This window comes from Grammomys surdaster, unplaced genomic scaffold (genome assembly GCF_004785775.1).
Source record: "Grammomys surdaster isolate TR1022 unplaced genomic scaffold, NIH_TR_1.0 126531, whole genome shotgun sequence".
Lineage (NCBI taxonomy): Eukaryota > Metazoa > Chordata > Mammalia > Rodentia > Muridae > Grammomys > Grammomys surdaster.
In genome coordinates, this window is record NW_021621323.1 from 8,596,070 (window position 1) to 8,619,133 (window position 23,064).

General features: G+C 43.7%; 1 protein-coding gene across 1 annotated transcript in view; it reads right to left on the reverse strand.

The window, feature by feature from the left end:
• The window catches only part of Ppa2 (pyrophosphatase (inorganic) 2), a 62,448-nt gene extending 39,814 nt beyond the window's left edge, over positions 1 to 22,634 (reverse strand). The window contains exons 1-5 of the mRNA XM_028760488.1: positions 22,493 to 22,634; positions 13,611 to 13,675; positions 12,034 to 12,078; positions 7,778 to 7,831; positions 3,843 to 3,962 (exon numbers count right to left, since the gene is read on the reverse strand). Coding sequence (XP_028616321.1) covers positions 3,843 to 3,962; positions 7,778 to 7,831; positions 12,034 to 12,078; positions 13,611 to 13,675; positions 22,493 to 22,634 — 426 coding nt within the window. The remainder of the gene's footprint in view (positions 1 to 3,842; positions 3,963 to 7,777; positions 7,832 to 12,033; positions 12,079 to 13,610; positions 13,676 to 22,492) is intronic.
• Between the last annotated feature and the right edge of the window lie 430 nt (positions 22,635 to 23,064).

Below are 23,064 nucleotides of genomic sequence, written 5' to 3' on the forward strand. Positions count from 1 at the left end.
GATACTTAGAAAAATGGGGAGTAACACATGGGAATAATCATAACAGTTCAAGAGGCAGGGTGAAAAGATTTACAAGAGACTTGAGAGAGATCACAAAGACTTGGCCTGGAGCAAACATTCCAGCCAGTGACCTGTGTGCATACTGGAAAGGCATATTCCAGAAAGAAGGCAGTGGGGGTGAAAATGGAGAAGGGAGTCAGCTGGAGGGTGGGCAGGGGAATAAGGAAGAGGGGGGAGAAAGTTGGGGGGTGCAGAAGAGAGATGAGACTGCATCCCAAAGGGGCCAGTAGTTGGCTTTCATTCTAAAAGCTGTCTGATCAATAATCATGCAAAAAGATATTACATGGAATTATGCCTCGCCATGAGCAGTCTCTGTAATTTCAGGTCTAAACAAATGTTCCATTTAGTTATTTTTATGTGGGGGATAACATATGAAATCTTTAGTGAAGTTGTATGAGGACTGAAGCTGTACCCGTGTGTGTGTGTGTGCGTGTGCATGTGTGTGTGTGTGTGCTGAGATCAGTTTGGGTTTAAAAGATAGTTAGGCTTGCTGGTTGGAAACGGAAGCAAGCATAGATGTGCTCGCTTCTCTCCTTCATGTCCAGCCTCCTCTTAGCTCACTGTGCACCAGCTCAGGCCCTTCACATGCACTGCATCCCACTGTGGTACCTCTCCTCTGAATGCCCGCCCTAACTCTTCCCTTGTTTCTCTGAGGTCTTTATTCAGACAATGCCAGGTCATGGGATCTCTCAAGGTCTAAATGGAAACACTCTTTATACCCAATAGCCCAATTCCCTGCTTTACTTTTCTCTCACATTCTTTCTTCAAAATTAATGTTGTTTATATAAGTGTGGGAGTGTTTTGCCTACACATATGTATGTGTGGCTGGTGTCCCAGGACCAGAAGAGGTGACTGGATCCCCTGAGATTTGAGAGTTACAGATGATTGTGAGCCACCATGTGGTTGCTGGGAATTGAGTCTGAGTCCTCTGGAAGAGCAGCCGGTGCTTTTAACTGCCGAGCCATCTCTCCAGCCCCTTCTTTCATATTTTTAACATCTGACATTTCACTCTGTTGACTGTCTGACTTTCTGTATGGATTAAAAGTTCCCAAGGAATTTGATTACTTTTATCTGGCTTTTCATCTAGTACTCAGAAAAGGAACACCCTCTGGCAAATACATAGCACCAGTGAGTGTATGCTGAATGGTCTGGCACTGTGGAGGCCTGGAGATTACAACACTGGACAGTCTGCAGGGGAAGAAGTAAAGAAGAGGGGGTCTTCCTGTGAGCCTTGGAGAGAGTCACGTAGGGCAAGGGGCCAGGGTTAAGAGTTTCAGACTTTATCCTCTTACCAATAAGAAACCAGTGGGAAAACGTCACCAGACCTTTCTGTGTTGCAGAGATGCTCTCTCTGTGTAGACTTGGCTGTCTTAGAGCTCTCTACATAGGCCAGGCTGGTCTCAAACTTACAGAGATCCACCTGCCTCCAGCTCCCAAATACAGGGACTAAAGGCGTGTGCCACCACGCCTGGCCAGATCTTTATTTCTGAAACATTATTTTGGACATAGAATGGAGCATGAAACTTAGACAATGCACAGAAAATTAAGAGACGATTCCAGTTCAGATCGGTTGAATCAGGAAAGAGCAGCCGTATGTCACAGACTCAAAGCAGGGAGGATAAGGACACCCTGAAAATTCACGCACACCCAGAACAGAAAAAAAAAAAAGAAAGAAAAAAGAAAGAGGCACCCGTTCTCTAACTAGAAAACCACAGAAGAGCCTCCTTTCGTTTTCAGTCATGATCTCATATCCCTTCTTTTCTCACGAGTAGACCTGCTTTTTGTTCATTTGTTAATTTTTTTTGGGGGGGCAGGGCTGGGTAGGGTTGAGACCAGGTCTTGCTATATATAACCTAGGCCAGCTTCAAACTGGCACCCATCCTCTTGCCTCACCCTCCCACGTGCTGAGATTGCAGGTATGGGCTGCCACGCCCAGCTTTGCTTTACTATTTTCTGAATAAAATAAATTAACAGAATCAGTAAGAGTTATCAGCACTAGTCATGCTACATTGTAACCACTGACTTAGTTGTCGATGGCTGTAATCAAGTTGTAAATAACGTTGGAAAAGGAATAAACACAGCAAAGCCAGCAAGTGGTTCTCAATCTGTGGGCTGCGACCCCTGTGGGATCTCAAGTAGCCTGCATACCAGATATTTGTATTACGATTCTAAACAGGAGCAAAATTACAGTTATGAGGCAGCAATGAGATAATTTTATGGTCATGGGTCACCACAGCATAAGGAACTGTATTAAAGGGTCACAGCAATAGGAAGAAACCACTATACCAAACAGTAACAGTTCAGACAAAAGAACAGCTAGTGGTCATGGCGTGCTGTCCGTCACACATGTCTAAGGAAACAGTCATGTGCACCTCAGCACAGCCACGTGCAGCAGATATTCACGTTCTCCACTTTACAGGTGAAGACAGAGGCAAAAGCACAGAGCATCTCATCCAAGGTCACTTTGCTGGGGTGACAGACGGGCTCTCAAGCTCACACACTCGGTCATCCATCGCTCTGCTGAACCTCATGCCTAACTCTCATCTTTTCACATCCGTGACTCCTAGCACATCATCCCTAAGAAGTAGTTCAAGAAATGGATATTAGCTTATTCCCGAACTGCTCAACTGCGCATCTCTGGTTTTGCTGCTAATTGGTAGCTTCTCTGGCCCTCCTTTCAGCCTTGCAGTCTTCTCTCCCACAATCCCCTAAGCTGTTTTTAACTTCTCCCTGTTAGGTCCAACAGAATCATCTACTTTGAAACCCAAGAAGTCCAGGCAGTTGCCTTCACGGCTTGAACATACACTCACATTTCTAGTCACCATTTCCAGAGTACAGGTTTTACCCAAGCGTGCATCCACGCGGGTGGTCTGGCTGCATCAAAGGGAAGCTGGCTCTTGAAAGAACAGTTTTCCTCTTTCTTTTCTCAGGAATGTTTACCCTAACTGGACATCTGTTTTTCATAGCTGCTCTATTTCCTACAGGGTCCCCCATGTACATTTTCATGTAATTAAAAATTAATACATAAAAATACAAACATTAAATTTCCACACAGCAGATGACAGAATCGAGTTGACTAAATAATCAGACAGAGTTGCTACTTCAAAGACTGAGGAACTTGGCAGGTGGGTAGGAAGGGCCAGGAATGTCAGTGAGGGTATTGTGTTGAGAATGAGGACTTGCCATCCCTCAGCCTCCCCCTCATTGTCTTCCAGTCAGAATTCTGGACTTACAACAGTGAGCTCCATCTGTAATTTAACTCAATTTGCCTGTTAGGTTTATTAAAAATAAAACCCATTCAGTCATAGAGAAACGTATACAGAAGCATATGTAAAGGTTAGAGAAAGACTTGCTGAAAATTCTTCATTGACATCAGCTAAGCCGACAAAGAGAGATGTACTCAGATGTCAGCTGTCAATCTTCCAAGCCTGTCTCTAAGAACTGTAGTAGTGACGATATGTGTGGTTTGAAGGAAAGCTTACTGCAACAAGTGAATGCCACATTAAAAAATTAATTTCGCCCGCTCCAGCTCCCAGTCGCCGTGAACCCGGATTCGGGATGACGGAAGAAAGTTGCACCGTTGCCTCCTCCGAGCCGAAAGCCGAAAAGTGCATGTATTTTTTAAATAATAAAGTTTATGAAATTAAAAAAAAAAAATTAATTTCATAAACCCCTGAAACCAGCATGTTCTAGGAGCTAATTTAAATTCAGGGAGTTCACCGGATTCACAAGGTGATTTCTTTAGAAGACATAAAAGTTTACCATGATAACAGAAATGTTACCTGAGGGAGGGCCCCATAATTCCATATATAGCCCTTGTGAGGGAAGATATTTGGTGTGTAGCGTAGCTTTCCGTTCTTTATATCTTGCTTAATGGGATTCAGTGGCTCCTCTGTGGCAATCTAGGAAGATCACAGGGAAAGGCACGGGGAGGGGGTAAAACAATTAGCCCTGTATACAAGGAACAGATTTTAAACCTACCATAGCTCAAACAAATACCCACATCTCAACTTAATGTTTAAAGGTATTTTTAAAGTAAATTAAGTCAATTCTCATTACTAATTAGCAAGTACTATGTAAGAAAATCTGTCTGGAAAGAAGATACCTGATTACAGATTTAGGCTTAAATTATTTATACACTGCATTGTTTCTAAGAAAAACAGTATGAACAGAAAGATAGGAGGGCAAAAGTTATTTGACAATTTGTTGTTGTTGCTGCTAATTTTGAGGCTTTTCTTGCCAAGTCTTATGATATTATAGTTGGCTAAAGGCATTTACCATACCGAGGACTAGAGCAGTGGCTCTCCACCTGTGGGTCACTGTCCAAAAGACCCGAAGAAAACACAGGGAGTTATGACTCTTAACAGCAGCAAAATTCCAGTTAGGAAGTAGCAACAAAAATAATTTTATGGTTCGTGGGGTGGTGACCACACCATGAGGAACGGCTGCCACGTAAGGAGGTTGAGGAACACTGCTTGTAGACAGCTACAAGGTTCAGGGACCAGCATCAGACACGAGTGCATGTAACAGGTAGCTCTGCAAACAAATATCTGTGAAACCAGCTCTGGGGGTAGTGGAGACAGAGGATCCAGGGGTTTGCTGATTCCCAGCACAGAAGAGATCCAAGCTCTAGGTTCAGGAAGACACTGTAGAGGAACAAGGGGAGAGGGATGGAGAAGCACACCCAGAGCGCCCTCTTCTGGAAGCGCCTGCAGATACCCAAGCATATTCACACTGACACACATAAACAAGACAGATGACACAAGCCAAGGATGCTCAGGGTTCCCACTGACTCGACAGGATGCTGGCAGTCCTTCCCAGAGCAGCTAGGCAAGGGCAATAAAAAGCATCCACACAGAAAAGGAAGGAATAGAATCATCACTGTTTATAGATAATACAATCATATATGCAGAAAGCCCTTAAGATTTTACACACATACACCTCTAAAATTATGAATGTATGTAGTAAAAAGTGAATGTAGTGAATGTTCAGGATATAAAAATCAGCACACAAAATCCCACAGTACTTCTGTATACTACCAATGAACCATTCAAAGCAGAAATCCAGAGGCTGTCCTATTTACAGGCAAACAACAATAAAAACCTTTAATGGAGGAAGATAAAGATTTGCTCCTATTGAAAACTATAAGTTGATGATAAACAGAAAGAAAATCAAAGGAGACACAAATATACAAAAGACATCCTGTGTTGGATGAGAAGTAGCAGGAATCAGGGTCACTGTGATCCAGAGTGAAGTTCCAAAGTCATTTAAAAAGAACAGATATAGGAAGAGCAAACCGTGCAGTTTCCATGGAAACACACACACACCCTAAAACGCTAAGGCAATTATGAGCAAAAAGAAAAGCCATCACATTATTGAATCCCAACTACACTACAGAGCCACAGAAATAAGATCAAATGAAATTTGCAAAAGTCAGTCTCTGACACACAGACAGGTGAGACAGACCACCAGTGTTTTCAGCAGGTGCCAGCAACACAATGGGGAAAGAGCATTCTCCCCAAGAAACCACACTGGGAAAACAACGTAAGATGAGCAGAAGAACAAGATTGAGTCCCTCTAACCTAAATGCTTACAGAAACCAAGTGGAAATGGATTCCTGAAATCTAAGGCAGAGGCTGTTAAACTGCTACCCAAAAAACAGGAGAAAAGGACAAACTGGCATAGAAAACAACTTTTTGGACTTGTCACAAAAAAACACAGGCAATAAAAGCAATAATAGACAAATGGGATTACATCAAACCAAAAAGCTTCTGCATAGCAAGGGAGACAATCACAGAGTAAAGACAATATACATCATGGGAGAAAATGTGTTTCATCTGACAAGGGGTTAAAAGTCCAAAATATACAAGAAACAAAGGAGCTAACTAGAAAAACAAATAATCAAAAAGCTATAATTAAAAAAATAAGCACTAGACTTAGAAAATTCTGAAAGGAAGACACACAGATGATCAATAGGAATAAGAAAAAAGAAATGGTCAATATAGCTCTCAGGGATATTCCAGTCAAGACGTAACAAGGAGGTCAGCAAGACAGCTCAGACCGGAAAGGCATTCCATCAAGCCTTGATGAGAGAAGTTACTCTCAAAGGTTGTCTACCTAGTCTCACACACACACACACACACGCACACACACACGCACACACACGCACACACGTGAATGCATGCAGAGAGAGAAAGAGGGAGAGAGAAATGCTTACTAACAATAACTACCACAAGGAGGGTTCACTTCACTCTAGTAAGAATGAGCATTATCACAAAGACTTGAGATACTAAGTCCTCCTCGTGAGGATGCAAGAAGGAAAAGTCCTACCCCATCAAGGGGGAAGCCTTGTACCCTTAGAGGGGAGAAGTCTTGTGCACTGGGAAGGGGAGAAATGTTGCAAAAACGTTGAGGGGGAAGTCTTGGTACAATCGAGGGGATAAAAATTAGCACAGCCAGCATGGAAAATAGCACCGAGTTCTCTAGGAACCTGAAAATAGAATTCGGTCCCAAACAGAGAGCAAAGGAAAGGACGGCCATGTACTACCATGGTACCTGATGGCGCCTCAGAGTTCACAGCAGCCAGGGGACGGAAACAAGGCCCACTGGTTGATCAATGGACAAAGAAAATGGGCTCCACGATCAATCTCACAGAGGGTGTGAGCCAAACAGTGGTTACCAAAGGTTCGAAAGAGCAGGAGGTGAGAGGGGATGGGGAAGCTTGATCCTCGGGGTGGAGCAGCAGAAGGCTCTGGTACCATCTGCACACACTGTGCAGGCATGACCACAAAGAATATAGACACTTTAGCTAAGAATACTGTTGTGTCCTTTTGGAGACCTACTCTGTAAATGCACAAAGAGTAAGAATTTAAGATGACTTCACCAGAGCAAAATATTTCAGATGGTATGCTGATTAATTTGACTTTATTTTTCTTTTATGTTCATAAATTACATTTGCACTCCACAAATACATATTGCTTGATGACAGCAACTTAAAAAAAAAAATCAAGCTCAGATCTTTGTCAAGTGACTTCGTTTTAAAGTTCTACTTTTCCATCAAACATATTCATATTAGCATCGGAAAGGGGTGAAAAAAAATCTGATATAAAATAAACAGTGAAGTAAAGAATCAAAGTGCCACACTCGAGAATTCACCCTAGACTGTGAAGGGCTCGTTCAGTGGAAGGAGAGCGAGCACGAGGAGCTCACAAGAGGGTTCCGACAGCTCGAGCTTCATGGAAAAGATTAAAATAAAGTTTTTAAGAAGACTTAACAAGCGAGAAGTAGCAACCGTTTGATAACATCCACAGACTCGGGAGAGAGTGCTGCTCCCGGGCAGCCTGAAACTCTAAAGAACTAAATCCCCAGAAACCAATATGGCCGCCAGCTCCAGACAAAACGCTTCGTGCGTGTTTATGAACTAAGCACAGAGCAGAGTCAGAACAAAACTTGACCGTGTTCACCACCGTGTCACAGAAAGGGCAAAGAAAATGACGTAAATGTGAGCCCAGAAATATGGAAACACCCTCCAAAGTGATACTCAGTTCAAAACATTTTGTTTTTGAAATTATGGTCTAAGCTCAGAAGAATATTTCAATTTATTTCCTCCAGAGACAAGTCTGTCGTCCATCCTTCAAATACGCCAAATGGCTAGAAACGATGCTTTTCTGTTTCTACGTTAGCCTTTCAATTTTACGTTAATAGAATGTATCTGTACCTCCATCTTGGCGTTTGTCCACCGAGGGATTTCCACCACCATATTAAACAAAGTCTGTAGTCAAAAAAAAAAAAAAAGAGAGAGAGAGAGAGAAAAAAAAAAACAACATTACCATTTTTTATTCACCCTTTCTTTCTTTTCACTTGGCACTGAGGAACTGTGTGCTGTATGAAAATCAATATGGCCTCTAATAAAAGAATAGTGTAAGTTTCCATCCCACACATAAACTGTTTCGTTCCTGCCTTCTATTTGTACCCTGCTGTAAGTCCCTTCTTGTTGTTAGTGAGGTCAGCATGATCCTAGCTCACAGGTGCTCTGCACACCTGATGACACAGCACAGCAGGAAGGTCACGTCTCAGGGCAGCGACAATACTGGGAATCAGGAGATGTTGTCTGCTTCAGCTGTGTGTTTTGAGACAGAGTCTTACCGTGTAACTCTGGCTGGCCTAGAACTTGCTATCCAGACCAGGCTGGCCTTAACTAACAGAGATCTGCCTGCCTCTGCCACCTGAGTGCTGGGGTTAAAGGCCTGCATCGCCACGCCTGGCAGGAAATGAGTTTAGATATTTATTTTCCAGCGGAACTAGAATGACAGGCCATTTCTGCTCCACCCACGACAATGCGGCTAAAACGTGATTATGTCATTTAAAGGAACACACACAGAACATCAAGGGGTCAAAAATGCTGGAAATGGTGAAAAGAATATTTGCATCCATGCTAGAATCATAATTCAATATTAAAGTTATCGCTATAGGGTATTAGAAAGTTTACGAGGACTTGCATTTCTAAAACAAAGTTAGTGGTTTCAGATTCCTTAACATTCCAAAAGGACCATGGCTTCTTTTTCTCACTTCTGTACTTTGTAGATTGCCTAACTGAAAGAAGACTAGGTCACTGGTGGGTAAATACAATTCTCAAGGCTTGCCTCACAAAGAGAAAGTTTTAATGTTTAAAAGAGGCTTGTAAAAGGGGAAGGGCACTGTGTTTAACGGCAACAAGGAATCAGTCCTGGGGAAGCAACAGTTTAAAGCAGCATTATCCAAAGCATGGCCCAGCCCCATGCCAGACTGTAACTGTTAACTGAGCATTTAGAAGCATTTGTAGTTACTGACAGTAATGTGTATAGCTACAGAATCTAACAATAAAATAATTAAAGCTCTGTATATATGTCCATCTATAAAACATTCCCACATCAAAGGGCTGGGGACACTGCCGAAGGGGGAGCAGACAGACAGACAGACAGGCAGGAAGCAGCAGAGGCCCAGGAAGTCTGCTGGGAGCTGGTGGCTCATAGTAATGTCAAAAGCTAATTCAAGAAGTCTCACCAACATGACTGTCCAAATGTGAGGTGAACAAGAGCTACACCAACGGACATGCCAAAGTGGACCAGAGGGGTGGGCTGGGCTGGGGTGGGGCGGACACAAGGCCTCAGCCCTACACAAGGAACCTAGGCAACTGAGGAAAGCTGGGAACAGGAGAGGTAGCCCTCCCACAGGGAAAAGCACATTAATTAGTTGTCCACTGCCAGATGGTCAGCCCTGAAACTTGAAAATGTCACATACAACTAACAGTATACGGACTGAGCGGTTATAATTACATATATATACGATATATATATCATATATATCATAAATATTTTAAATATATATTTATGTATGTATGTGTGTATGTATGTATGTATATACACACACAGATACAATATCAATTAATGAAAGAAGAGGACATACATTTTAGGAGAGTGGGAAGGGTATATAAGGAGAGTTTGCAGGGAGGAAAGGGAAATGTATCTATAATCTCAAAAATTAACAAAAAATTAGAGCTTGAATTATAGATTTTATCATTCACTCTGATGTGTTTTTAAAAGGTATCCAGCTACAAAAAAAAACACAAACAAACAAACAAATAAACCTAGTCTTTTATCACGGATTAGGAAAGCAAAAAATTTATTATCTCTCTCTACCCTCCATATATAAAAACCACTGGGTGAGCTTTAACAAACAAGCAGGCAAACACAAAATCAGACTGCTTAGGGCTGCTGCCCACCTTCTCAGTTCAACTGGTCTAGGGCGAAGCCAGGGAATTGCTAATTTTTAAAAGCTCTCTGAAGAATCTTAATATAAGGCCCAAGCTGGCTTAGAGCATGGCTCCTCCACATTCAGGAACTTCCTTAGAGAAACAGATGCTATTAACTTAAGCAATGCCACTTGGTAGCTTTTTTTTTTTTTTTAATTAAAACTTCTAGATAAGACAATGTTTTGCAAGGTGAGGAAGAGCTGGATCCCCAGACAGGTAAGCTCAGGCTGACAGCGCACACCTAGAGTAGCAACCATATACACAGCCGCTGCCCGGCTTCATCCTCTGTGGCCTTCCATGAGGGACCTCGTCCCTGTTCAATGTGTCTGAGAAGCTCTTAAAGAGAAAACCCTAAGTAGATGGCAGATGTTTGCACAACTTACTCATCCCTGAAAGCCTGGGTATAAGAGAACAAATGTAGACAGATGAATACAGGAGGTGACAGAGGGGACCAGGCTAACAAATATAGACAGATGATTACAGGAGGTGACAGAGGGGACCAGGCTGACTAACAGCTACACAATCTGAGTTGGGTCAAAAGAGCAGCAGATTAGGAACAAGTCTGACATGTGAGCCTGCAAGGCACACTCTTGGTCACCATTTACACTTGATGGCCGGGGTTCATGCTACCTGTCTTTCTTCTTTCTGGCTGCAGTATGCTCTCACTGTAACTCATCAAAGCCAGGATCAGTCTTGTTTACCGAAGATTGGCATTAATTATAAGTCCACAACTGCCTACCATCCTTTGTCAGAAAATCCAAAAACCATATTTCAAATCAGAAATACAGCAGGGAAACCTAACCCTTCCTTTACTCCTTTACATTTTTCCCCTGGTTGGGGGGTGGTGGAGGTGGCAGATAATAGAAAGAAATAAAAAAGAAACATTAATAACACAGGACAAAGCAGTCACTGAGCCTCATGTATGTGCGGGTAAAACGGGAAGAGACTGCCCTTCTTTCTTCTCTGTAAATACCAATCAGTCACCAACATATAATCTGCGTTATAACAATTACATTTTAATTTGACACTCTGAACTTGGAATATATTTTTCCCCACTGAAAAGACTATTTCAGACAAACATGCCCGGTCTCTTGGAACTACAAAGCTTCGAGTAGTAGCCTTTATGTCATCCCCCATCTAGAGCAGGGTTCTTTCTCACACTGGAAGTGCACTCGCTAAAACAGACTAGCCAGACCCCATGGAGCAGAGACTCTCAGTCAGCAGAGAGGAAAAAGGGTCCAGACTCTACACTTTCAACAAGCCTGCAGGGTGTCAGTGTGGATACGTCGCAGGCGGTCTGACAACCGCTTTAGGAGAACAGAATACGGTCGGCAGGGAAATCGTAGAGGAATTTGACAGCCTTTGGAGCTATGCTCCAAAGTGACCTCAAAGGCTGGGGGCAGCCATTTCAGCTCCGAAGGCAAGGAGCTAGAGTAAGAGCAAAGAGGCAAAGGCTAGCAGGGAAACCGGCACCAGAGCAAGAGATGGGCAGAGAGCCAATCAAATGTGTTGGTCCCAAGTCGTCACTACAGAGGCACCATAGTTAAAAGACACATTTGGAATCAGTTTATTTTAGCATGCAGCTGCTGTATCTGTTTTTCTACTTCCAAAAGACTGCTGTGCCTTAATTCAGAAAGAGACTCTCAAACTATCTTCTATGCTTCAATCTAAACAAGAAATAAATTGGGGCAGGAAAGGACAGCAGTAGGCAAGAGCCCAGTTATACACTTGTTAGAAAAGGACAAAATAATTAATTTTATGCTATGAATATTTTAACACTATAAAAAAGGTTAAATGGTGAGTTTGTCCCCAGATGCCTTAAAGAGACATTAGGAGAAAATCATCAGAATCCACACAAAAAGTCTTGTAGGGGAAAAATTAGAAGTAGTTTAAATATGCAAACTATATCAAGGTCATTAGCAGACTGTAGAGCGTGTCAGAGAATGCAGGAATGGCTATGTGGTCAGGAGTGCTGGTGCTCTGCCAGAAGACCCAAGCTGGCTTCCCAGTCCCCAGGACAGGTGGCTCACCACCATCAGTAATGCTAGCTGAATGGGATCTGGCGCCCTCTTCTGGCCCCCATGAGTATCGACCTGCATGTGTATGCACATTCACACACAAACATAGCATAGTCACAAAATAAATTGTTAAATGATTCAAACAATAGAAATCTTAAAATATACCTTATGTTCATCATTCCGTGCCTTTTTCCTGGGAATGCCATGTTCCTGTAAGAGCAAAGATGATAATTATGATTGGAACGTTTCATGGAGGAATTCAGGATGCACAGCACAGCAACGAAAACATGCCTACTGAATAACATGTTCTACTAGTCGCTGTCTAGAAACTCGGACTCAACAGAGAGCCTACCAGTAACGCCTGGACAGCTTCTCTCTCAGCATCCCCAGCCTCAAATGAACAGAGGGTCAAAGTGTTTTAAAAGGAAATGATCGGAAATTCTGAAGCTCTCTCACGTAACTTCCCAAGTCTGTCTGGTGTAAGAGGCTCAGCTGAGTGTAAGGAGACTGGCAGGTTCCAGTGACTGCGCCACAAACAGTCATTTCATTATTGAAATGAAACTCCCGGGAGCTTGACTAACAAGCTGTGAAAGTGCTTGGCTATACCTCCCGCCTGTGAATTCTACCAAGGTGTGATTACTGTGCCTCCACTAAGTACTTTTAAATTAAGCCAGAGTGCATGGCGGGGCGGGAAGAAAGATTATGCCATTCAAAAATGTTCACCGGGTCTATGTAAAACTTACACATCAAAATGACTACTAAGAAAGAACCAAGATAAACAGAAGATGATTATCCCAAGTCATGTGCCCCGAAACACTATCCGAAAACCCTACATCTCCAAATACAAGGAGCAGAACTGTAGTCATGACTGGCTCAGAAACAGGGAAAGCAGCTTATACAGATGCCGTGTGTGTTGATCTCTGCATTGCTTGCCTGATCCTCAAAGCCCATAGGCAGAATGCTACACCCACAGATGTCTGTCTACCTTTGTTCCACACCCACCCTACCCACATGTGAGACCAAGGGCAAGGTATGGAACCTTATCAAGGAGTAAATTAGTAACGGTAGTTGCCCTCAGAGTTACAATAAGGTATGGCAAGCACCGGGCTCTGGCCTAACTGTCTTCTCAGCTCTCCCTTCAGCAGTGGCTCTGACATGTACCCCACCAAGATCCTTCTAACTGTCAAGTGATTTTAAAGAGAGACGCCCACGAAGCGCCAGGTTTTTCCAGCCTTATATTTCTGCTGCGGAATGGTAAGGGAAAGAAACTCCGTGGTCAGAAAGGCCAGTTCCAAACTTGGCTCTGATACTTGCCAGCTGTAGGCTGTCACACAAACCAGTGAAATGCCTGCTGCCTTACGGCCCTTGGACATTGTGATGGCAACTTACATGAGTTAAAGAAAATAACACAGTGGCCAGCACACAGAAGTCACCTGCAAATGCTAACTATATTATGATTCAAAATAAGCAGATTAATTTCCCATATTACTACCCTTGAACCTTTAATTCGTACTGCAGTCTAAATGTCACAGACCGCAAATACCCTCTTTCTTCTAGCCTCACACAAATTCTAATTAGAACAGAGGCTTACAGCCCTGTTCAGTCCCTTGATTTCTCCTGCCTGCCTACCACATTTTGACTTTCAGGGCATTTCTACAAGAGCATTTTTGGGCAATAGTGAAGTATTTTCATACTACCGTGTACAGGAAGTTCTTCATCCCCCAAACAAGTAAAAACAATACCTCTTTACTGTCCGCCTTCAGGGGAATGTCATGGAAAGGGGAAATGTAGTGACCAGCTACGTGCTCTGCAAAGGAAAGAGTGACAGGATTATCACTGTGCATGCTCTGCTTTTTATCACAAGAAGGTCCTCCTCTGCTTTCGAACTTATATGCTTTTTACAAAGCTAACTTCACGCCGTAAGAGTTTAACTTGACTTTCAAAACTTGTTCCAGCCTGTAGAGAAATATATGCCAACTGACTCATACTCAGTGGCTGAAACCATTTAACTCAACATTGTGCCTAGCTTCAAACACCTACTGCATAAAATATCTAAAGTAAACTAATGCTTCAAGGAGGAAAAAATCTGACTTTTGAGAAGAGACTCATTACTAAGTGAATTGGACTAAACTGACATCCATTTCCACAGGAGAACTAACAGTATAACCCGCAATTCCCACCTACAGTCCGAAGGAAGAAAGGTCCAGCTGGAGGTGCTAAGAGGCTGGTAAAAGGCCAAAGTAAATGATTAATAAAATTATCACAAAACAATTGACTAAACAACAAATAAGCAAGTCCTGAGTTCAGCTCAATGAAAGCGGGGTGTATAACTCAACACCTCTCTCACACTACCTCACTATAATTGTACACTCCCCTCCCCAGGTCATGAGCACTCAGTATGAGGATTAAATTCTGAGGGGAAGTGTTCTTGTTGGCTCTTGTGTCTGTCTGCTTTGTTACACTTTATTGAATTCCCTGCATGGAAAGGTAGCTAACACCTCGCTGCCATTCAGTAGTTATGAAATGAATGACTTTATTACGATTCATTTCCCCCTTCCCTACCCTGGCAGCAAGGTAACTCCTACAGGACATGTGACATGTACAGGCAAAGCTCAGTATAAAACATAAATCCAAGTTTTGTCCCACCTCCTACTTCCGCCTCAGCTCATTGGCCATAAGCTTTTTTATTGACAGGCGATGCTTATAAGAAGAGATCCTCTCTACAGCTGAGGAAAAGCACACGGGAATGAGAATACTCAAATACAAATGTTTGGGTTTTTATTATTTGTATGATACTGGGTGTCTCTCATGTGTATGTATGACATGAATGCCTGGTGCCTGGTGTACTGCATCCATGTGTAAACCTCATGAACATCTGTTGCCTGTGGGACTCAGAAGAAGGAATCAGAGTCCCCAGAACTGGGGTTATGAGTTATCTTGGAGTAAACCTAGGTCCTCTAAAAGAGCAACAAGTGCTTTTAACCAATGAGCTCTCTCTGCTCCCCATTGATGTTTAAATATTCAGATTCTCAGGGTTCTGATTTTTTTGTTTGCCTGTTTCCTAGGTGTCCTCACAGTAATTCATTTGGTAATTATTTACAGAACACATATGCTTTCCATACAGCATTCCGTGAGCTAGGAATACAAATTCTAATTTCCTGGTCTTATGCACGTATTCTAGTGGGAGACAGGAGTGATGGATGTGCATAAACTACAGCATGACTGTAAGCACCACAAAAGTAAAAAAAAAAGTAAACAGATCAGGGCAGGCAAAGAGAATCACAGTGAGTCTAGATGGCCAGGAGGTGTGGTCCACACGGGCAGCAAGTCAACAGCAGCCTGAAGGAAGCAATATAGAGGGAGGTGCTGAGGAGAGAGAGCACCACGGATGTTGAGAAACAGCAACAGGACAGCCAGGCAGGCATGCAACAAAGGCAGAAAAATGGTGGGTGCTGAAATCAGGGCAATGTCTAGCATCCGATCATAAGGGACCTCCTAGCATAGTCCTTCACACTTCTTTTGAGTAAAATAGAAAGAAGTCTGGGTTCCAACAGAGCGTGTGCATTTTAAAAGGGATGATGTGTCTTCTGTAGAGAAAAGGGAGAGAACACGGAGGCTGTTGTAATTCATCAGCTGATGAGGTGACGCAGATAGGTGACGTGGATGGAAGTGGAGAGAGAAAATGTCTTCTGGCTACATTTCAAAGGTTGAGCCAGGGCTGGAAGATGGCTCAGCAGTTAAGAGCACTGGGTTGCTCTTCCAGATGCCCTGAGTTCAATTCCCAGCAACCATATAGTGGCTCACAACCATCTGTAATGGAACCTAATGCCTTCTTCTATCATGCAGGCATACATGCAAATAAAGCACTCATATACAAAATAAACAAATAAATAAATAAATAAATAAATCTATCTAAAAACAACCTATAAAGTTGAGGTGGATATGTCCCAAAAGGATATGATGCCAATGACCCAGATGTATTGCTTTGATTATTCAGGGTCTTTTTGTGTCTCCCCATAAACTTGTAGGTTGTTTGTTCTATGTCTGCTGAAGAATGGCGTTGGAGTATTGATTTGTAGAATGGTTATTTCCACATTCTCTTTTCTGCTAATTCATGAGCATGGGATTTCTTTCCATCTTCTGGGGGCTCAATGTCTTTCTTTAGTGTCCTAAAATTTTCATTGCAGAGGTCTTCTGTTTCGTTGATTAGGTTTGTTTCCAGGTGTGTGTGTGTGTGTGTGTGTGTGTGTGTGTGTATATATGTGTGTATATTTGTTTATGCATGTGTACTATGAATATAATTGTTTCTCTAATTTCTTTTTGGTAAATAGGAAGACTACTAATTTTTGTGGTAATTTTATATCCAGCCACTTTACTAAAATTATTTACCAGCTCTTAAATATTTAGAACTAAAAACAGCATGGTATCAGTACAAAAACAGACAACTAAGTCAATGGAACAGAACCAAGGACCCAGATATAACACAACTTCATTTACCTGATTTTGACAAAGATGCCAACCTTAGGCAAATACAGCATCTTCAATAAATGTTGTTAGGAAAACTGGATTTAATATACAGAAGTGTGAAACTAGATCCCTAGCTCTTATCATGCACAAAACTCAGCTCCAAGTGGATGAAGGACCTCAGCAGAAGACCTGCAACTGCCAGAGGAAAAAGTAAGGAGTGCATTTCAACTCACAGGCACAGGCTAGGACTTTATACATAAGATTCTGATTGCAAAGAAGATATGACCATCAATCAACAAATGGGATCTTACGAAACTAAAAAGCCTTTGTGCAGCAAAGGGAACTCAAGTGAATGAGTGGGTGGTCCACAGAACAGGAGAGAAACTTTATTTATACATACAACAGGGGATTACTTGTCTAGAATACACAAAGGAAAAAAAAAAGAGAAAAATACCTTGAACATCAGGAAAATAAACAACCCAATTAAAAATGGGCTATAAATCTGAGCATAAAGTCTCAAACCTCTGGAGAAATGCAAGTGGCTAGGGGGCACTTTTAAAAAATAATACTCAAGTTCTCAACAATCAGGAAACTAAATTAAAAGCTACTTTAAGATTCCATCTTAGCCTGGTCAGAATGGCCATCTTCAAGAACACACATGACCGGGTCCTGCTAGAGAAGAGTGGGCCTGCTACTTCCAGGACTCATGATCTTGTGGGCACAACATAAATCGAGGTGCAAGAAGAGAGGGATATCTCCAGACACCTACAGGATTAATTAAGAAAAAGTAATCAACATGCAAAAGTCTTGTGACGAGAACGAAGGAACATCCCAGAACACACCAAAAGCAGATGAAGGCCATCCTTCAGAAGATCCACCACAGCAGGCACAGTTTGGATTACTGGGTCCAAGCCCCTCCACGATTTACAAAATGATGTCACTAAGCAAGGCCACAGGGCAGGGCAGAGAGGGGTGGGCAGTCCCCGACATGCTTTTTTTACCACCCAGTTTCGTGTCTCTATATTTCTACATATTCCAATCTTTAAAGAGCATTTCATCAGCCAATTATTCTTATTAACTGTGGAGGCAAAAAAAAAAAAAGAACAAAAAACAAACAAACAAACAAAAAAACCAAAACCACCCACTGAAGCTGAAAACTGTTCGGTCTGTGACTGTATCGAGCTCTCAGAGACTTGGGATATGTTTGAAATACAGGCAAATGCTGAATGATGGCTTTCATCCCGTAACTCTGGCTTTTCCTCTGTTGAAACAGAACACCCTTGAACTTCTTATAGGCACCAGCACCAAATGCATCCAGGTTGGGTCTTTTTTTTTTATAATTTTATTTTTTTGATATTACAATGAATAACTGTAACCATAAATGTAACCGGTAGTTAGCAGTTTCATCTCCTGTGACTGTTCAAACTCTCCTTCAGTTATTGTGGCTGTCTGGATAAAAAGCAACACGTTCTTCATTTCCTCTTCCCCAGCTCACCCTCAAGTAGATTGATTGATTGATTGATTGATTGATTGCCTTTTCAGCCACCCCTTTCAGCAGTCTTGGGCCACTGGTACCCTCTGGTGGTAGGTACAGGAATTATCTAACTCTGCTTTACAGTAAAAATTAAGCCACTTGAACCCTTCCCCCACCCAATTTTATTTGGATTCTTGCCATTTGCTCTATTTTATTCACTCTATTGAAAAAAGAATAAATTTTTACTTATGGCATCCCAGTTTAAGAATAATCTTATAAACATTTGATGCTAAAAACAAAAACCAAAAACCAAATTACAGTGTAGCCTCAGAGATTCGGTCACAGACCTTGCCCAACACTGAGTACTTGAATTTCTACTATGAATGCATTCAATGCCTTGAAGGAATGCTAGTGCTACGAAGGACCTTGAGGATTACAACAAGGTCAGCTGCCTCATTGTAAGACAGAACTGTTGCAGGAGGAAACATTACCATCACTTGCCTACTTGCCTAGTAGCAAACAGCAGGAGAACCAAGACTATGATCCAGGCCTCCCCATCCAAATCCAGTGCTTGGCCAACTGTGAAAGTAGGTGAGAATGTTGTAGCACTGTGTGTGTGTGTGTGTTTGTGTGTGTGTGTGTGTGTGTGTGTGCGCACGCATGCGTGCACATACAGGTCCTGGAGAGCAAATGCAGGTTATTAGGCTGGTCGTTTAATTGTCCACCAAGGTGCAGAGTCCCCCATCTCTGCATCTGGACTCAAAAGGAAGTCAAATTCTGCTTGTAGAATGGAGTTTCTCGGGACAGGGCATAGCCTGAAACTGCTGTTATAATGAGATACAACCTACCTAGATCAGGGTACAGTATGTAAAAAGTGTACAGTCTACTGCCCTGTCCAGCCCCAGCCACGAGGAACAGACTGACAAATACCTATCATTCCTAAAAGTTCACAAAGTGCTACTCTATCAAGTTACCCAAGTAAACTGGGACTAAAGGAGCACATGGTATATTAAAATCTTACCAGCGGGTGGCAAGACAGGTCAGTGCTAAGACACTGCCAAGCCTAATAACCTGCATTTACTTTCCAGGTCCCACATGTGTAGCTGGCATGTGCATACACGAACACACACACACACACACACATCCTCACCTGGATCCCATAAAGGAAATCATGTTCTCAGAAACTGTGGGGGAGCCCACTGGGAACCACAGATACTGCGTTTCCGCTTTGGTGTTTCTAGTCCCATTAATAAAAGAATCTAGAAGCAGACTAGAAAGGAAGTGTGACGACAATCTTATTAGAAATTGAAGAAAAATCATCAGGGGATGCAGGCTGTGAATCGGGGCGGCTCCCTGGAAGAAGACTGGAAAGAGAGAAAGCCATAGTTGGTAAGCAGCCACTAGGTGGTGAGAGGCGGAGGGGTAGCTTCTGAAGGTCAGGAAAAAAAGAAAGAACTACATTTTCCAAGTAACTCAGAAAAGTGGGCGGGCTCAGCAGTGCTAGAGACAGAAGCTCTGTCAGCTTCTGTGCTGGGGTAGGGTTTCCTGGAAGGTTAAGTACAATATCCTTATTACATATTAAAGGCAGAATTATTCCTCCCGTCTGCCTGGCATATCCTTAGGTGGATCAGCCTCCCTGACAGCCAGTCCTGGCCAGGTGATGGACAGGCCCAGATGGATTAACTCTTATGGGGGTTGATGTAATGTTCTAGTCTTTGGAGGACGGTAGCCTGTCTTATCTCCTCCACCCAGGGCCAAAGGTTCACCCTTCCGGACAGGAAGAAACTGCTTTTTCTTCTTGAGCCTCTACAGAGTGGTACGCCCATCCTCAATGGTTTCGAAGAATGACATTCCCACTCAACAGTCTCTAATCACTTAGAAGATGAGCAGAGAATGGAAAATAGAAATAACTCATTGGTTTTCTTTTACCTTGAAAATCTAGAGATCCAGAAGGGACTAGTGTCCGGACTGGAGTTTCAGTCTCACCTTCATATATAGCTTCCAGGACAGAAGTTAGAAGAGACAAGGAACCAGGGCTTCCTTCCAGCATTCCTGGCATCTGGCCAGGTCAAAAGCAAGGACATTTCCAACTCTTAGCTAAGCAAAAAAAAAACAAACAAAAAAAACAACAACAACAAAACCAACAACAACAACAACACGCACACACACAAAACCAAACAAACAAAACAAAAACAAAAAAATTAACCCAAGTCTACCTCTACCCTAAACTGCCTATCGTATTTCTACCTCCTGTCCTCATCAAGGACACTTATTCTGAAGGATTCTGACTCCCACCGACCTGTCCTCTGATCATCAGCTGTGTCAAAGGACAGACAGCTCCCACTGTCCCTGGGGCTTCAGATGCAGCCCACTTCTGGCCTGGTTCTGCACATCAGCTTCCACACTCCCCACACTTCATTCACATGAACAACCTGACTCAACCTTGAAGCTCGGCTCAACTCTGACCCCGTGGCTCTCGGCCTGATTCAAACTTCTGACTTATCTGATTTCCCAGCACCTAGTACAAACACCTGCAGTGATTCTCTCTGCATCTGCATCAGCCAGTTTCTGCCTTTCTGTAGAGGCACGGGGAAGCCCTAGAACACCTACAGCCTCTTCTGTGGTCATTCTGTAACCTACGCATAGAGATGTATTCACCGCAGCGGGTGTATGCCTGAGCTTGGAGTTACCGGTAACTGAGATTGGAATCAAGAGCCTGGTTTGAGCTGGGGAAATAGCTAGGTTGGCAAAGTGCTTGGCTGTGCAAGCAAGCATAAGTTCACTCCCCAGAGCCCAGGTAACAAAGCCAAACATGGTAGGGCATGCTTATTATCCCAGTGCTGGAGAGGCAGAGACCAACAGATCTCTGTGGCTACTGGCCATCGAGCTGCACCTATCTCCAGATCAGTGAGACACTCTGTCTCAAAAAATACAGGAGACGGCACCCAAGGAACAATACTTCATATTTGTGGCCTCCACGTGTGCATGCACCCATGCACAAAGAACCCGTGTTTGCTTGGACCAGTTATCAGGGCAAAGCAGGGCTCCACAAAACCCATGCGGCTTCTCAATGTAATGTTATTCGATTCATTCTGACACGGTAGAAAGACTAGCGTGTTTCTGACAGAAGACATTCATTGACATATTACTGCACTGATTGAAAACTCAGGACATGTCCGCCATATTATTATACACTCGGGCTTATCTGCTTAGGCTTAGGCTGTTTGCCATTATGTAACAGTATCTCTTCAGAAAACATTTCCAGTGGCTGTTACATTGTAACTTTGGGAATACAATCCATTCAGAAATGAGCACACTTATTAAGGGCTTCTCTTTCTTAACGGTTGTTTTATTTTTATGTTTCTTGTTTTGAGGCTGTTGTCTATCCATGCTCTGGTGGTGTACACACTCTCTTTTAAAAAGACCTAATCCATCTTGCCTAAACAAGAAACAAGACTGGGTGGGGGAAAAAACTGTAGTGTAGAGGAGAATATAGAAACGAATTGTGAAGAAACTATTTAGTATAAGACGAATTACAACTACAAGAGTTTGCCATTCGAAATGTCCTAGGTGTTCAATCCAGGAGGCAGTGGGAGGTATACTACTGTGAGCTCCAAGCTGTCCAGGGCTGCACAGTGAGACCCTGTCTCGAAACACAACAAAACAAAAAGACAAGAGTTTAAGCAAGGTTTGCTCCTTGGTCACAAAATAATCCTCAACCTTAAGTTCGAGAAAAGTAACTTGAAACATCAAAGTACAGTTATTAATGATTTCAAGTTACACTACTAGCCCTATTTTACAGGGGAAAAGAAAAAGAAAAATTCTAATGCTTAGCAAATTAAGACATTCGCTCAGGATGGGGTCTCAAAGCAGAAGGTCTGTATTTCTGCCTTCAGGGTGGAACCTCCTAACAGGTGTGCACAAGACTTAACATTGCTACAGCTCCCCTACCGGGTATTAAGTCAATGAGGCTTGAAGGCAACTCATCTACCCGGCTATTTTCATGCTATTGTTAACAAGACCTACAGTGTGAAAAGAAAAGGAGAGAAGCCAGGAGCTTTTCTGTCTTTGGCGGCCAGCCCAGGGTAGCACCAGACACCTCCCTCTAGGTTTTGCTCAATGTGCAGGGCAAGAACGCCGGCCAGTCTCCTGCTTGTGGACTGGTATTCAGGGTGCAAACTTTTAGGTTAAAAGAAAAAAGCAGTTTTTAACCTCAGTTTACCGTTGTTTTTAAGTTACCTTACAAAACAAAAGCTTTCGTGATGGCGTGTGCACACAAGCCTATCGCGGTGCCTGGCTCACATTCCCCTCCCACTTCCTCCCTCCATGTACGCCTGCGCTGACAGCAAGGTCGTGGTCGCAGGCAAACTCGCTTTCGGAGTGAAGCCCCCGGTCCCCAAAGTTCTGCGTCCGTGCGGAGGGGGAAGGGCTCAGCAGCGCCCGGGAGGGAGGCGCGGGCGAGCGGCGGGCGAGCGGCAGGCCACGGCGCGGAGGTCAGCGGGAGGAGCGAGGCGCCACGGGCCGGCTGTGGTCGCTGCAGAGAGCGGTTGGCCCCGCGCGGCCCTGCGCGCCGCGACCCGTCCCCGCCGTCCCGGGCTTGGGCGCGGGCTGCCGACCCGGCTGGGCAGAGCACGGCGCCGCGGCTCCTCCGCGGGCCGGCGCGGAGCTGGGCGAGCGACTTACTGAAGAACAGGCGGTAGTCCTGCGAGCGGGGATGGCCCAGCTCCTCCGTGCGGTACAGGGACATGACGCGGCGCGGAGGGCGGGCGGCGGCCCCCACGCGCCACCCTCGGCCGACGCTCAGCAGCGGCAGCAGCGCGCGCATGGCGGACCGTCTGCGAGAACCGGCAGCTCGGTGCTGGGCCCGGTGCGGCCGCTCGACGGCGCCCCCTGCCGCCCGGAGCCCTCACTGCCTACCCGGTCGGCCTCAAGTGGCATCAAGTCCCACCCTCTTCTGGATTCCTGGGGCCACCTTCCTTCACTTTCCTCTGCAAGCCCTCAGAGGCCTAAGACCATCAAGACAAGGAGACAAGGACCTTTATAGCCCCAGGAATTCACCACCACGTACCCACTCAACACTCAGTGTCTGGATCAAACTCTGATTACATTAATGTAGCACTAGTTGCATGGCTCCAGAAACTTCTAAAGGACCATTCAAACTAGGAGACCGAAGTGTACACATACACACACACACACACACAGACACACACACACACACAAGGCTATAATGTATAATGATTGAGCCTCTTTGTGAA